The 17,262-nt window shown below is 43.9% G+C and overlaps 1 protein-coding gene across 3 annotated transcripts in view; it reads right to left on the bottom strand.

Moving 5' to 3' along the window:
- The window catches only part of LOC135550338 (synaptotagmin-7-like), a 110,165-nt gene that overhangs the window by 30,888 nt on the left and 62,015 nt on the right, over positions 1 to 17,262 (bottom strand). For 2 of the 3 annotated variants that reach the window (XM_064981051.1, XM_064981032.1), the window contains exons 3-5: positions 14,022 to 14,107; positions 7,195 to 7,329; positions 735 to 1,088 (exon numbers count right to left, since the gene is read on the bottom strand). In XM_064981051.1, the coding sequence (XP_064837123.1) occupies positions 735 to 1,088; positions 7,195 to 7,329; positions 14,022 to 14,107 (575 nt within the window). The remainder of the gene's footprint in view (positions 1 to 734; positions 1,089 to 7,194; positions 7,330 to 14,021; positions 14,108 to 17,262) is intronic. The other variant, XM_064981042.1, reaches the window with a different exon arrangement.

Below are 17,262 nucleotides of genomic sequence, written 5' to 3'. Positions count from 1 at the left end.
TACTCCTCTCTAACTTTATCTCTCTCTGTATCTAATAGTGACAGTCCATCGTGGGAGTAATGATGCTGTAGACAGGAGATCAATGCAGTGTAGTTTCTACATGTTGCTGCTTAACCCCTGCACCTATGTTGATGCACACAGGCTATACACACACACACACACACACACACACACACACACACACACACACACACACACACACACACACACACACACACACACACACACACACACACACACACACACACACACACACACACACACACACACACACACACACACACACACACACACACACACACACACACTTCAGAGTATGGTGTGCAGCTGCAGCATACTTATTAGCTCAAATAGTTTGTCCCCTACCCTCAGGTAGACAAGTGTGACCTATGCAAAGATAATGACAGACACTAAAGATACTAAAGGGCATACAGACAGATAACTAAGAACAATGCATCAATTACACAACATATTAAAGTAATGCCTAAAGACAAGAAGTTAAAATATGTCATTACAGCTACAGTACATGGCTTAGGCTTGGCTTTTTGGGAGTGAATCTTACTGTATATGAAACTCTTTAGGACAATTACCTGAGGAGAAGGGGGAGAATTGATATAATAAGGACAACACAGTGTGGTTGAGAAAGCCCAAAGAGATAGACAGAGGACATTGCAGACAGGTTCAGAATAGAACCAAGAGCAGAATCTAGAACATTCCCAGATCAGCAGACTCACAGGAAAGACTTGACATCCAGTCCTCTGTTGCGGATCTGTCCCATCATGTGGTCCCAGCTGCCTGGGTTGGACCTGGAGCGTCCTCCTCCTGCTCCTCTGTACCGGGAAGCACCTGTCCCTGCCGGACTCCCCCGCACCCCCCGCGGGCCTCCCCGGTGCCCCCCGCCCCCGGGCCCTGTGTGCAGCTGGCCCAGGCTCTGGGAGGTGGCTGGGGGGTCATTGGGGCCCGGAGGGGGCTGGTGGCTGAGAGGCTGCTGGAGACTCTGCTGTCGCACCAGGGGACGAGGACGGGCTGCTGCAGAGGATGGAATGTGCTCCAGAGTAGAGGCGGCTGAGAGGGAGGGGTCCCCAAAACTGACCAGACAGAGTAGCAAGGGAAGAGAGGGTAACAAGGGTTTTGCAGGAGTTGCACGCGAGAGACGAGGGAAGGAGAGGGACAGATGAGAAGGATAGTGGTAACCAGAGAGATAGACAGAAGAGATACATAATTGGAAAATAGGAGATACAGAAGGAGAGTGATGGTGTGAGTACAATACAAGTACCAGACGGAACAAAAATGAGGACAGGCCCAGAGAGTTCAACATAGAGAAAGGAGGGTATGGAGAGATGAAAAACAGGAAATAGAGCATTGTCAGGTTAAATCAGTTTAGCAGCAGTTATACAGTTGTAGAAGATGCTTGTATGTGAGTGTCTGACAGTCTGTGGGTAGGCTTGTGTTTTTGACAGTGCTCAGCCCCACAACAAACAGGAGCTAACAGCCTTTATCTCTATTTTCCTTCATCCACTGCTCTTACCCTTTTCATGTCACTTTTCTCCCTGATTTACCTTGACCTCTTCCTCCCCCTTTTATCCATCTTTTTTTTCATCCCATTCATCTGTCCTCCTCTAACCCATGATGACTTTACACTAGCCTCCTAGCTACGTCTCACACTATGCTGCTTCTCTTAGGTCAACTGGTCTTTGTCAGCTCTATTCATCTTGCCTGCCTTACCCATCAGTTCAACCCATTAATTTGACCAAACAACCCTCTCCCTTCCCTCAAACCCCTCTGTCTTTCTAATCATCCATCTGCTTTTACACTAGTTTAATAGTGTTTCCCTACTCACCCTCTTCGATTTATGCCCTTCATGAGTACTGTAAGCTCTGGCTAAACAGCCTCTGTCTTAGGCTAGTGCAGCGCTGGAGGATTTACAGTCTTTGGCTGTGTTGACTGTGCTCTTCAGTGGGCCCTGGGCTAGCTCCACAGCGCTGTAGTAATTCTACTGGAGAGCACCAGAGGCAGGCCCCCAAGGGGAGGGATTTGTGGACCAGATTAATACCAGTCATACTTCAGCATTTTGCCCCCCCACCCCACGGCCTTTCAGATAGCTCACATACAGCTCAGGACAATGTGTTGACTGAAGATGGGCTGTGGTTAGTGAGAATGAGTGTTACAGTCATTACATGAATGGTCAGTAGGTATGGAAGTGTCTTGGGATGGGCTTATGGTATGTGCTAATAGCGGTTACAGCAAATTTGATGAGTGTACGGACGTTGCTTTAAACATTCCAGAAAATCTACAAGTGCCATCAGATTTGATTGGATTGTATATAATATAAGACATTAGGTTGGTTTGATTGAAGTTCATCAGTATCATGCTTTCCCACTCTCTCTGTTCACCTGTATCACCACTGCCTAAATCCTTCCTCTCACTCATCTCATCCAAAGTATTATCATTGGACCTTTTATATGGCATAAAGAATCTAAAGAATGAGGTAGGGAAGAAATAATATGGATGGATGCATTAAGTATGAAAGACAGGGATAAGCTTCCAAGCTATCAGTGACAAGAGAAAAATATAACAATATAAATAATAAATGTGATTCAGAGATAGAAGTATATCTACGAAAGCAGCAGGTCATAGATAGCAACATCATATAAAAGTCTTTCAATAAAATAATTCCACTCTGCACCTCCAACAATGATGCATTCAGTGCCAAGCTGCAGTATGCGCCACATCAGCTGCAGTATGCGCCACATCAGCTGCAGTATGCGCCACATCAGCTGCAGTGTGCTCCACATCAGCTGCATTATGCACCACATCAGCTGCAGTATGCACCACATCATGCACCACATCTGCAATATGCGCTACATTTTATAGTCCAACAAATATTTTTGTCATAACTGACAGAATGATTCATCAATAAATCTGGATGGAATACGTGGCATAGGGCCAGCCAGACTTCTGGGAGTCCAGTTCACACAGAAATACATTTCTCCTATGTCATAAAGTTGTCTTAGGCTTTTTACAGCTCCTACCCACATACTGTACGTAGCCAGCTCAACACCTAATTCTTTCACTGTACATTTCTCTACTATTTCAATATCTCGATTGTCCAAGGTTGAATACATTCAACTGCAAATAGATATTTCATTTGTCTCTCTGCACGTATAGTAAATTACTTACCTACCCTGCCATTCAAATGTACAAGCAGGCTATTTGTCCTTCTATCTGCTGCCTGTATCCTCCCCCTGCTAACTTAAGGAGGGCTTCTCAGATATCCCCTACCCAGAAAGTCAATTAAACTAACTAAAAACCTTGAGAGATTTGTAATCAAAGAGCCTTGAGGAGGGGCAGAGCTAGTGAGAGGGGAGTGTGAGACATATCTTACAGCAGAAACATAGACACACATGGCTACCTTAAATTAGAAACCAATTACAGACCACAAATGGGGAAAAAGTTAGATTTGATTAGGAGGAGGGGGGAGGTAAAAAGTAGAGGAGTGAAGAAGGCAGGTAAAGAGGGAATTGGATTTTGACTGAAAGTGTTAAAATGGTAATACATTCTTAGAGAAAAAGGATCTACGGAAAGGGTTCTACTGCATATGGAACCAAAAGGGTTCTTCAAAGGGGTTCTCCTATGGGGACAGCCAAAGAACCTAGCACCTTTTTTCTAAGAGTGTACATGAGGAGAGTTTCAGGCGTCTTAAGAACGGCCCTGCTATAAGATTCCACATCAAAAAGTAGATATTTTGTGGTCCAATACAGTGATGAAGCAGTGGCAGACGTTGCGTAACTTTTGGTATTTGTTTGTGAGAGAGGATGTTCTCTTTAGTCAACAGAGCCTTACCATGACAACATGTTCCCATGCATCAAATGTCAGTACAAGCACTCACATTTTCAGCTCATTATTTCCTTCAGTAGTTTCTTCCCTCTTTCTATCCATTCTTCCTTTCATAATTCTCTGCACTTCCGAATGCAGCATATATCACATATAAGCCTTGCTGCTTCTGACTGCAGTCCCCCAAACCATCCATTCCATGCCTCTGCGCTGCTCAGCAATAACCCGCATGCGTGACCTCATGCCCAGCCAACCCGTGTCACTCATGCCACTCACTTTCTGGGCCTCAGGCCTCCGGAGTGCATGTGGCTCTGGACCGTCTGCCAGCGCCCAGCCTTGCTGCCAGGGCCCAGCCCCGTCACTATGCTTCTCACGCTGTCACTGCGACTGGGACCTGCCGCGCTCCCACACCCAGCCCCGCCCCCATCCCCCTTCTCCACCCCACTGAGAGACAGGGGGCACCAGATAGACAGACAGACACAGACATAAAGGAGAGAGAGACAGAAGGAGGAGAGAGAGGTGGATAGTAACAGTAGAATCAGTGAGGAAGAACAAGCCGGAAAGTGAACCACACAGCAGAATAGCATTAGGATGGGGGTAGTGTTATCAATCCAGCTACAGGTTTCCAATACAGAGGAGTAGCAGCCAGCCACGAGGATCCAGCAAGTCAGTATGCTGTGCTGCTGCTGGGTTAGCAGGAGGGAGGTGGGCTGAGATTCACTGTATATATCTGTCTGTCTGTCTGAACCAGATGGGAAGAGTGACAGAGTGGTGTGTGTTTGGGTGCAGTGGGACTGAGACAGACAGATGCTGGCTGTGTTTTGAGTACCTGTCAGTTAGACTGACTGGCCATTCTGCAGCTGTACTTTATACTGCACATTAAATATACATGACCAAATGGATTATTCTATCAAGGGCTTCATGGTGTTTGCAATAAAACTGAGGGGGTCATGATCATTGAATTATGTAGGCTATCTATGGCCTCTTTACATTTTAAAAGAAACAGTTGATCTACTTTGTTATGTACAATAGGAACTACAACGTTAAATGAAACAGATAGGCTTGATTGAAAGATTATGGTGTGTGTAATGACATTGTTGGAGTGAGTGGCTCGAAAGTCTCTAGTAATACATTGTAGTGTATAGCAGTTAATCAGCACAGTGAATCTGTTGAGTACACACTTCATTCCTCTCCCGCGTAGCCCAGAGCAGCACAAGCAGCCGTAACCAAGACAACGTCACAGAGACAACAGCAGACAGACGAGACACAGTTTCACTACAGGGTCACTACACTCAGTGGAGACACACAGACACAGTCAGAACACAGCTGCTGGCCGAGAGGGAAAACACTTTAGACAGAGGATATGTACGTCCAGCCTGCTACAGTGAGCATGGGGTAGGGGTAGGGATGGAGTTGACCCTTTAGGGAGATTTAAGGTAAGTGATATGTAGCTTATGCACAGGGCTTCCCATCCTTTGCTCAAGACCTCGTAAAATGACGGCGAAAAGGGCAAACATTTGACTGGATCTCAAAAAGGGATCAATGGATCCTAGCAGGTTCACTGTATCACAGACCATGAACTCTAAAGACAATACACCCATTGAGAATAAACCCTCTCTTTATCTTTTCTCTGGTAAGCTATAAAATAAGATTAAAAAACTACTTTCTCAGCGCAGGAAAAACATCAATGACATTAGAGCCTTTAGTGATTAATGTACTGTACTGTACAGCTATAGAGTAACTGGTGTGTCCAGAGGGCTCAGGTGGTCTGACTAAGGAGAGGCAGCCTTATAGCACCTGGTGGTGGAGGTGGTGGTGGTGGTGGTGGCACAAAACCACGAGGCACAACGAGAGTGAGGAGAGGTGGTTAGGGAACAACACAGGACTCCTATAGAATGTGACAAAAAAACGACAACAGCAAAAACTAGGAGCAAAAGCCCAAAACAACGGTCAACCCTCAATGACAGAGCTGAGGGGACGGTTTAAACCGAGTGCAATGGGTTTACGGTTAATACCCTTAAGATTAGGGGATGGTTGGTTAGTTGGTTGGTTTCAGTGGAAAGGTGGATATTGGGCTGTGTGAGTGGGATCTATAAAGGGTTTCTGCTCAGATGGTCTGAGGGTTGTCCGTCTCCATGGTAGCACTCCATGGGCTGGAGGTGAAGGGTTAGAGGTTAAGGGTTAGTGAGGCTGGCAGGGCTGTAAGGAATAGGGGGCTTTTCAAATGTTGGTTGGTTGGTATATAGGTAAATGTTGGCATTTAGGTAAAAGTTTCAGTATGTTCAGTTTCAGTATGTTCAGTTTCAGTATGTTCAGTTTCAGTATGTTCAGTTTCAGTATGTTAAGTATCAGTATGTTCAGTTTATGTATGTCTATATTGTGTGTATTTTAAAGATTCATGTTACATATTCATGTGTCCAGATGGGAAAGGCTAGTATAATGAATAGTGTGTTTATAGTGTTTATAGTGGGGGGCAGCTTCAGACATGATCTGCTTCTATTAGTGTCTCCATCCAATTAATATTTGATCTGTCCTGGTAACACCACTAGAGACAACCCCCTTCTGTATCCCAAAATGGCTCCCTATTCCCTATGTAGTGCACTAATTTTAACCAGAGGGAATAGGGTCAAATTTACGACGCACCCGAGATGAAGATCAGAGGGCTGGAGGAAGACAAGGCTGACCTCACGCCTGGCCATCCCTATACTGATGTCAGTCACCTCTAAGGTGAGGCAAGTAGAAACATCCTAGTAGCAGCCCTGTACAACTCAATCTAGTTCTGCATGGTCAACAATGCATACTAAATAGAATTACCTTTCAGACCCTGTTGGCTGCAGGAAAAGGAATTACTAATGCCAATCAACGGAATTCTCCCAAGACAGAAGATACTTTATGTACGATGGGCATGTTACGTGGATAACATCACTTAATAATGCCATTTGGCCCCTTTAGGCTATTATATTTGACCTTAGCAATGACCTTTACCGGGACATATGCATTAGGTTATGCCTTGGGTTCAGAGCTACTGTTTGGCAAATAAGCTACTTGTGTAGAATATAAAGCACATACTTTGTGCATCATGTAGCTCTTAGTCTATGTCCGGCAGAGAGAAATGCATGTACGTGGACTAGGGTGGCATGTTCCTATGTAGACAATGTACTGTGTCTTTGGATGCATATTTTGTCTGCAATGTTTGTATGTTTCTAGAATGTAGTGTTGTTCTAGTGAGTCAGTCTGAGGGGGTTGTGGAGGGTTGGGGGTACGGGGGCACAGAACTCAATGTAAGAGGCTTGGCTCCCCCGCTTCATTACAGCCCTGCACAGAGAGAGGGGTCCCTTACCAGCCGCGACCGAGACTCACTTGGGCGTGAGGCGAGGGTCTCCATACGGGGCATAGGGGGACATGTTTAAGAGGAACTCCTTGGGCGGGTAGGAGCTCCATCTCTGCTGCACGTTGCTGCTGTCATTGTTATTCCAAAAGTCCCTGTCTAGATCACTGCGGCCAGAGAGAGAGACAGGTAAGAGCAGTACAGCCAATCACAGTGGAGTAGGAGGGAGGAGTTTCAGGGACAGAAAGAAAGATAGGACAGAGCAGCAGAGCCAATCACAGTGGAGCAAAGTGAAGGATGTTTCTTGGAGAGAGACAGGATAGGGAAACAACCTTAGTTTAATAGATGAATGAGAGAAATGTCAATCCAGGCAATAGAGATACACCTCTAATATTTGTAGAAAATAATTGGGAAATACATTAGGGGTAGGGGGTCCTGCACAGGGCCGGACTACCACATTAGGGGTAGGGGCCCTGGGGCATCGACCTCCGTGGGCCCCAATTTCTGAAATCAGCTTACTACATTTCAACACATTTTTCCATGATGCAGAGAGAAAACCTTTACCTTCTCCCACAGGACCAATGTGCCCACCCACACCTCCCACCACAGGACAGTTGCACCGACCCACAGGTACCAGGAGCACCTTGAAGGCATAGAGAGCATTTCGGGGTTGGATTAATTTTCCTTTGGAATAGTCTGCGCAGGGTAAGATAAGATCTGTGGACAAAATGAAAATGGATATTCTGATAATTAGGATTTCTAGAACAGAGATTTACAGACCAGTTCATTTCAGTGAATGAAGGTAAGAGGTCTCTCTTCTATAGTAGGTCAATTGGCAGGGGCTTCTAAAATGCTTTTAAGAAATGCAAGTATAGATCAGAAAACAGTCCCCTGGGTTGAGGCCTGTTCTCAAAATGTTGCGGAGGGGGTGAGTTGGTAGTGTTTCGCCCCATGGGACATCATATGCTTGCATGGCAGAGCGAAGTTGCAAATAAAAGAAGAAGGATTTGCCCTGTAAATGAAAAGGTTTTTGTAATTTCTGATAGCGGGTCTGCAAAGCATGGCTTGGTGGTCGGCGAGGGCCATGGGTAATAAATCTATATCAAGAACTTTGTTGAACAGGTCCTTTAAAGTGAATATAAAGTCGACAAGAGAAAAATGTAAAATTATATAATTTTACATTAAATCGTCAACTGCCATCTCATTTGCCCATTTTTCTGCAGTGTCACAGAGGTAAGATGCTGGTCTCTGCCCCCTGTCTGCCCAGATCTGTCTAGCTTGTACTCCCAAACTGCATTAAAATCATGATTATTAAATAATGCAATGAGCAGCCAAATTTGTTTTGTGCTAATTTCCTGCAATTCTACACTTTTTTCCATGAGGCAGAGAGAAGAATGTACTGTTTTATAGCTCATCTCATGCTTTTGTTCACATTTTGCCATGAGGCTGAGGGAAGGTTTAGCCGTTTTCAAGGTAATTTCCTGTTATTCTATACATTTTGCCATGAGGCTGAGGGAAGGTTTAGCCGTTTTCAAGGTAATTTCCTGTTATTCTATACATTTTGCCATGAGGCTGAGGGAAGGTTTAGCCGTTTTCAAGGTAATTTCCTGTTATTCTATACATTTTGCCATGAGGCTGAGGGAAGGTTTAGCCGTTTTCAAGGTAATTTCCTGTTATTCTATACATTTTGCCATGAGGCGGAGAAAAACGTTGCAGTTTTAAACCAAATTTCCTGCAATTCCACACATTTTGATATTGTATGCTATCTGGGGCCCCCCAATTTAACACAAAAAAATGGGTTAGGGGCCCCCTGGAGGTCAGGGGCCTAGGGGCATGTGCCCGTTCGGTAATCCGGCCCTGGCCCTGCATTTATAAAAGTAATTCCATTATAATGTTCCTAAAAGAGTTTCAGAGGAAAACATTTATGTCTTTGAAAAGAAAGTAGGAAAACAAGTGAATTAAGGAAGGTAAGAAGTCTATTGGTCGAAAGGGGATGGGGTTTGGGAAAAGCATATCATCTATTCTGTGAGTTAACATAATGTTAACTTTCACTGCTATGCGGATGATACACAGCTGTACATTTCAATGAAACATGGTGAAGCCCCAAAATTGCCCTCGCTAGAAGCATGTGTTTCAGACATAAGGAAGTGGATGGCAGCAAACTTTCTACTTTTAAACTCGGATAAAACAGAGATGCTTGTTCTAGGTCCCAAGAAACAAAGAGATCTTCTGTTGAATCTGACAATTAATCTTAATGGTTGTACAGTCATCTCAAATAAAACTGTGAAGGACCTCGGCGTTACTCTGGACCCTGATCTCTCTTTTGAAGAACATATCAAGACCATTTCAAGGACAGCTTTTTTCCATCTACGTAACATTGCAAAAATCAGAAACTTTCTGTCCAAAAATGATGCAGAAAAATTAATCCATGCTTTTGTCACTTCTAGGTTAGACTACTGCAATGCTCTACTTTCCGGCTACCCGGATAAAGCACTAAATAAACTTCAGTTAGTGCTAAATACGGCTGCTAGAATCCTGACTAGAACCAAAAAATTTGATCATATTACTCCAGTGCTAGCCTCCCTACACTGGCTTCCTGTCAAAGCAAGGGCTGATTTCAAGGTTTTACTGCTAACCTACAAAGCATTGCATGGGCTTGCTCCTACCTATCTCTCTGATTTGGTCCTGCCGTACATACCTACACGTACGCTACGGTCACAAGACGCAGGCCTCCTAATTGTCCCTAGAATTTCTAAGCAAACAGCTGGAGGCAGGGCTTTCTCCTATAGAGCTCCATTTTTATGGAACGGTCTGCCTACCCATGTCAGAGACGCAAACTCGGTCTCAACCTTTAAGTCTTTACTGAAGACTCATCTCTTCAGTGGGTCATATGATTGAGTGTAGTCTGGCCCAGGAGTGGGAAGGTGAACGGAAAGGCTCTGGAGCAACGAACCACCCTTGCTGTCTCTGCCTGGCCGGTTCCCCTCTTTCCACTGGGATTCTCTGCCTCTAACCCTATTACAGGGGCTGAGTCACTGGCTTGCTGGGGCTCTCTCATGCCGTCCCTGAGGGGGTGCGTCACCTGAGTGGGTTGATTCACTGATGTGGTCATCCTGTCTGGGTTGGCGCCCCCCCCCTTGGGTTGTGCCGTGGCGGAGATCTTTGCGGGCTATACTCAGCTTTGTCTCAGGATGGTAAGTTGGTGGTTGAAGATATCCCTCCAGTGGTGTGGGGGCTGTGCTTTGGCATAGTGGGTGGGGTTATATCCTTCCTGTTTGGCCCTGTCCGGGGTGTCCTCGGGTGGGGCCACAGTGTCTCCTGACCCCTCCTGTCTCAGCCTTCAGTATTTATGCTGCAGTAGTTTATGTGTCGGGGGCTGGGGTCAGTTTGTTATATCTGGAGTACTTCTCCTGTCCAATTCGGTGTCCTGTGTGAATCTAAGTGTGCGTTCTCTAATTCTCTCCTTCTCTCTCTCGGAGGACCTGAGCCCTAGGACCATGCCCCAGGACTACCTGACATGATGACTCCTTGCTGTCCCCAGTCCACCTGGCCGTGCTGCTGCTCCAGTTTCAACTGAACCGCGGCCCTAGGACCATGCCCCAGGACTACTTGACATGATGACTCCTTGCTGTCCCCAGTCCACCTGGCCGTGCTGCTGCTCCAGTTTCAACTGTTCTGCCTTATTATTATTCGACCATGCTGGTCATTTATGAACATTTGAACATCTTGGCCATGTTCTGTTATAATCTCTACCCGGCACAGCCAGAAGAGGACTGGCCACCCCACATAGCCTGGTTCCTCTCTAGGTTTCTTCCTAGGTTTTGGCTTTTCTAGGGAGTTTTTCCTAGCCACCGTGCTTCTACACCTGCATTGCTTGCTGTTTGGGGTTTTAGGCTGGGTTTCTGTACAGCACTTTGAGATATCAGCTGATGTACGAAGGGCTATATAAATAAATTTGATTTGATTTGATTTGAGCTTACACAGCATCCAGACTCATGGACAAATTAATAGATTATACCTTCCTCTGTACAAGGGATTAGAAAACAGTGAAAGAGTTAAACATATATTCAACATCAATCACAGAGTAATATACAGTATATTATAAGTCAAAGTGAAACAACAAAGGTTGGCTACACAGGTAAAACATATTTTGGAAAAAGGGAGAGAGACAGAAAGAGAGAAGGGAGAAATGAAACAGGGAGGAGAGTGATGAAAGGGGGAATGGGAGAACAGGTGGTATGGTGACAGAGGAGGGAGAGGACAGCTGGGTTAGCTGGAGACAGAGAACACCGTCAGTCAGGACTGCAATGTAAACAACAAACAGTCATACAGTAGAATATATCATCAACATTGCTGCAGTTAAAGTGGACATCAAATACTATTTTTTATTGGGATTGGGCTACAGTTATAAATGTACTATGATACGCATAATATTAGCTATAGTGCTTGTTTATGTGATTCGGACTATTTTACTTTACAAGGCATTGAGATAAAGGGTACCTTAGTGAAATCCAAATAGAACATTGGTTTTAGGTTTCAACTCTGGATGTAGTGCAAATTTCAACTGAAACTCAGAGAAGGTAATAACCTTCAGGCTGTAAAAGAAAGTAACACTGCAGTTGGACAGTAAACTAGTGGCTTATCAGGGGTGGGTTAAATGTGGAAGACACATTTCAGTAGAATACATTCAGTTGGACAGTAAACTAGTGGCTTATCAGGGGTGGGTTAAATGTGGAAGACACATTTCAGTAGAAAACATTCAGTTGGACAGTAAACTAGTGGCTTATCAGGGGTGGGTTAAATGTGGAAGACACATTTCAGTAGAATACATTCAGTTGGACAGTAAACTAGTGGCTTATCAGGGGTGGGTTAAATGTGGAAGACACATTTCAGTAGAAAACATTCAGTTGGACAGTAAACTAGTGGCTTATCAGGGGTGGGTTAAATGTGGAAGACACATTTCAGTAGAAAACATTCAGTTGGACAGTAAACTAGTGGCTTATCAGGGGTGGGTTAAATGTGGAAGACACATTTCAGTAGAATACATTCAGTTGGACAGTAAACTAGTGGCTTATCAGGGGTGGGTTAAATGTGGAAGACACATTTCAGTAGAATACATTCAGTTGGACAGTAAACTAGTGGCTTATCAGGGGTGGGTTAAATGTGGAAGACACATTTCAGTAGAAAACATTCAGTTGGACAGTAAACTAGTGGCTTATCAGGGGTGGGTTAAATGTGGAAGACACATTTCAGTAGAAAACATTCAGTTGGACAGTAAACTAGTGGCTTATCAGGGGTGGGTTAAATGTGGAAGACACATTTCAGTAGAAAACATTCAGTTGGACAGTAAACTAGTGGCTTATCAGGGGTGGGTTAAATGTGGAAGACACATTTCAGTAGAATACATTCAGTTGGACAGTAAACTAGTGGCTTATCAGGGGTGGGTTAAATGTGGAAGACACATTTCAGTAGAAAACATTCAGTTGGACAGTAAACTAGTGGCTTATCAGGGGTGGGTTAAATGTGGAAGACACATTTCAGTAGAATACATTCAGTTGGACAGTAAACTAGTGGCTTATCAGGGGTGGGTTAAATGTGGAAGACACATTTCAGTAGAATACATTCAGTTGGACAGTAAACTAGTGGCTTATCAGGGGTGGGTTAAATGTGGAAGACACATTTCAGTAGAAAACATTCAGTTGGACAGTAAACTAGTGGCTTATCAGGGGTGGGTTAAATGTGGAAGACACATTTCAGTAGAATACGTTCAGTTGGACAGTAAACTAGTGGCTTATCAGGGGTGGGTTAAATGTGGAAGACACATTTCAGTAGAATACATTCAGTTGGACAGTAAACTAGTGGCTTATCAGGGGTGGGTTAAATGTGGAAGACACATTTCAGTAGAAAACATTCAGTTGGACAGTAAACTAGTGGCTTATCGGGGGTGGGTTAAATGTGGAAGACACATTTCAGTAGAAAACATTCAGTTGGACAGTAAACTAGTGGCTTATCAGGGGTGGGTTAAATGTGGAAGACACATTTCAGTAGAATACATTCAGTTGGACAGTAAACTAGTGGCTTATCAGGGGTGGGTTAAATGTGGAAGACACATTTCAGTAGAAAACATTCAGTTGGACAGTAAACTAGTGGCTTATCAGGGGTGGGTTAAATGTGAAAGACACATTTCAGTAGAATATATTCAGTTGGACAGTAAACTAGTGGCTTATCAGGGGTGGGTTAAATGTGGAAGACACATTTCAGTAGAATACATTCAGTTGGACAGTAAACTAGTGGCTTATCAGGGGTGGGTTAAATGTGGAAGACACATTTCAGTAGAAAACATTCAGTTGGACAGTAAACTAGTGGCTTATCAGGGGTGGGTTAAATGTGGAAGACACATTTCAGTAGAATACATTCAGTTGGACAGTAAACTAGTGGCTTATCAGGGGTGGGTTAAATGTGGAAGACACATTTCAGTAGACTACATTCAGTTGGACAACTGACTAGGTCCCCCCTTTCCTTTGTCAGTAAGACATTATTACCGTCCCATTGAGTGTTCAGGGACACATCATGTAGTTCCTCATTTTACTGGACTTTAATATGCTCTTTATCTGAAGCCTGTCAAATGAAATATGCTATAATTTGTGCCTTTTGTTTTCAAAATGAAGAGTTATCAAGAAACGTTTATTTAACAACCACAACTGCCCTTTACTTTGCTAAATATGTTCCTTCCCCTCCATATCTCAGTGGGATTCAGTGTTTTATCCTTTTATTTGAGCACATCCAGGTATTTGCCTCTGATCCTCTTGACAGTCCCAGTTAGCTGTGCTGTAGTGAGTAGCTCCCCCCTATCACCTACTTGATGGCTTTGTTTTCCCCTCGGCCACGAATCTGAACTGAATCTGGGGTGCTGGCTGCTTCCACACCAGGCTTGTTCCTCTTCCCCTAGAGAGAGAGACAGAAGAGAGACAGAAGGAGAGGAAGAATGAGAGAGTGAATGAGAGAGAGAGAAGGAGATAAATCATTTCCTTCGTGTCCATTGCCTTGTGTCTCTCTGTGCGCTGTCTTGATTGCCGTTAACATCTGAAAACTCTTTACGAGCGGAGCCTTCATTACAGAGCCTTTAGCATGCCATCAGGTGCCAAAAATATGCTAAATGACCCCAGGCAGAGACAGAAGAGCAACACATTGGATGCGAGCCAGCACATACAGTAGCATGTGCATGCCCCGCCCACCTGAGGATCCATTTCCTGTGTTTGAGGGGTGAAAAATCCACTTGTCACTTAAATTTTGCTGGATTGATTGCTTTCATTTTACTCCTGTGACTCTTTCATACTCTTGCTTGTGCCTGTCGTTTCCCCCCCGTTAATGTTACGACCATGGAAATGTTTGTAATGACCTGTCAAACACAGCACAGAAATGGGCTCAATGGAATATACTGTCGATCCATTGCATCTAAAAGAACGCTTGCTTAGTCGGGGATTTAACGCATCGTCTAGACACTTACATCACAAGAGAACAAAGAGACCTCTATTTTGATGGGTGTTCCTTTTTTGAGGAATTGAAAAAAGTTTGAATTTAATACAGTTGAAATGTTTACAAATGAAATAAAAGCCTCTTCTGAAAATGAACACTGATTATAGTGATATTACGTTTGATGTTGCAAACAATGTAAAGTATGTACTCTGGAGCCAAGCGTGTTGATTTTTAAACTGAGGGTATCCTGCTATTGACATACTTGGGGTGGCAGGTAACCTAGTGGCTAGAGTGTTGGGCCATTAACTGAAAGGATGCTGGAATGAATCCCTGAACTGACAAGGTAGAAATTTGTCCTTCTCCCCTTGAACAAGTTAACCAACTGTTCCCCAGTAGGACGTCATTGTAAATAAGAATTTGTTCTTAACTGACTTGCCTAGTTAGACAAAGGTTAAAAAAAATAAAAAATACTTGATGAATTATGCAACAGAGCGTGACAAGAATGCAACAAGTAATTAATGAGCCAGTCGAGACAGCGCAGGTGAGTGCAGGTAGGCATATACAGGACACATTTTTGGTGGTTGATCATTGATCATCCTTGAGATGTTTCTACAACTTGATTATAATCCACCCGTGATAAATTCAATTGATTGGACAAGATTTGGAAAGGCACACGCCCGTCTATATAAGGTCACACATTTGACAGTGCATGTCAGAGCAAAAAGTAAGTTGTGAGGTCAAATGAATTGTCCGTAGAGCTCCGAGACAGACTTGTGTTGAGTCACAGATCTGGGAAAGGGTAACAAAAACTTTCTGCAGCACTATAGGTCCCCAACAACACAGTGGCCTCCATCATTCTTAAATGGAAGAAGTTTGGAACCATCAAGACTCTTCCTAGAGCTGGACACCTGGCCAAACTGAGCAATCGGGGGAGGAGCGCCTTGGTGACCAAGAACCCGATGGTCACTCTGACAGAGCTCCAGAGTTCCTCTGTGTAGATGGGAGAACCTTCCAGAAGGACAACCATCTCTGCAGCACTCCACCAATCTGGCCTTTATGGTAGAGTGGCCAGACGGAAGCCACTCCTCAGGAAAAGACACATGACACCCCACTTTGAGTTCGCCAAAAGGCACCTAAAGCATTCAGACCATGAGAAACAAGATTCTCTGTTCCAATGAAACCAAGATTGAACTCTTTGGCCTGAATGCCAAGCGTCACGTCTGGAGGAAACCTGGTACCATCCCTTTGGTGAAGCATGGTGGTGGCAGCATCATGCTGTGTGGATGGTTTTCAGTGGCAAGGATTGGGAGTCTAGTCGGGATCGAAGGAGATATGAAAGGAGAAAAGTACAGAGAGATTCTTGATGAAAACCTGTTCCAGAGTGCTCAGGACCTCAGACTGGTGTGAAGTTTCACCTTCCAATAGGACAATGACCCTAAACATACAGCCCACACAACGCAATAGTGGCTTTGGAACAAGTCTCTGAATGTCCTTGAGCCCGGACTTGAACCTGATCTAACATCTCTGGAGAGACCTGAAAATAGCTGTGCAGCGACGCTCCCCATCCAACGTGACAGAACTTGACAGGATCAGCAGAGGAGAATGGGAGAAACTCCCCAAATACAGGTGTGCCAAGCTTGTAGCGTCATACCCAAGAAAACTTGAGGCAGTAATCGCTGCCAAAGGTACTTATGTAAATCTGATATTTTGCTTTGTCATTATTGTGTATTGTGTGTAGATTGATGAGGGGAAAAAATGATTTAATCAATTTTAGAATAAGGCTGTAACGTAACAAAATATGGAAAAGGGCAAGGTGTCTGAATACTTTCTGAATGCACTGTAGGAGTGCATAAAAAAGGGAAATTGTACAATAAATTGAATGCCTGAATTCCCACCAGAATCCCTGAACTCCATTCATTAGTTGTCTGTGCCAGTAATATGTTTTATGTGCTATAATTCAGTAAATATCTGAAATATTTTAAACATGACATTTTTTTGGAGTATCTTCATCTATTGGCCAACTGTTGCAGTTATTAGAATTGATTTTAAACCTTTTAACAATTTTGATGACCGTTGCTACATACAGCCAGCTCTCACGATCTACATGTGACTCCAAACCCTCTCCACAGCAATAATCCATACATCTGTTAACCATACAGAATGAACGGATGGAGCATCAAGCATCAGACACAGTGGGGATTAGACACGTCCACACACATACAACACTCCCAACACACATACAACACTACACACTCAGAAACAGTACACGCCCAAACATACATAAAACATAGGTGTTAAAATAGATGCTGTTTCCACAATTCACAACAGTCAGTGGAATTATAATGAAACATATTGAGATTAATCTGATGACCGCAAATATATGATAAACCTTGGAACTGCAGCTACATGATTGGCCTGGCCTTGTGTATCAAATGAATGCAGGGTGTGTGACAATTTGTACACTGAAGCCAAACACTCAGTAAACACTAAACACACACTGTCACAAAGTACAGCTACATAATCTTGTTTTTCATTTCAATGCTCATTACATTTTCAATGAATAAAGAGAGTACTACACCCTTCAAACAGGCTGGAAAACAGCTATTCCATTTGAAATGTGTAAG

This window comes from Oncorhynchus masou, chromosome 1 (genome assembly GCF_036934945.1).
Source record: "Oncorhynchus masou masou isolate Uvic2021 chromosome 1, UVic_Omas_1.1, whole genome shotgun sequence".
In the NCBI taxonomy this organism is placed as follows: domain Eukaryota; kingdom Metazoa; phylum Chordata; class Actinopteri; order Salmoniformes; family Salmonidae; genus Oncorhynchus; species Oncorhynchus masou.
Note: the sequence above shows the minus strand (reverse complement) of the source record. Positions and strands in the feature narration are given on the sequence as shown.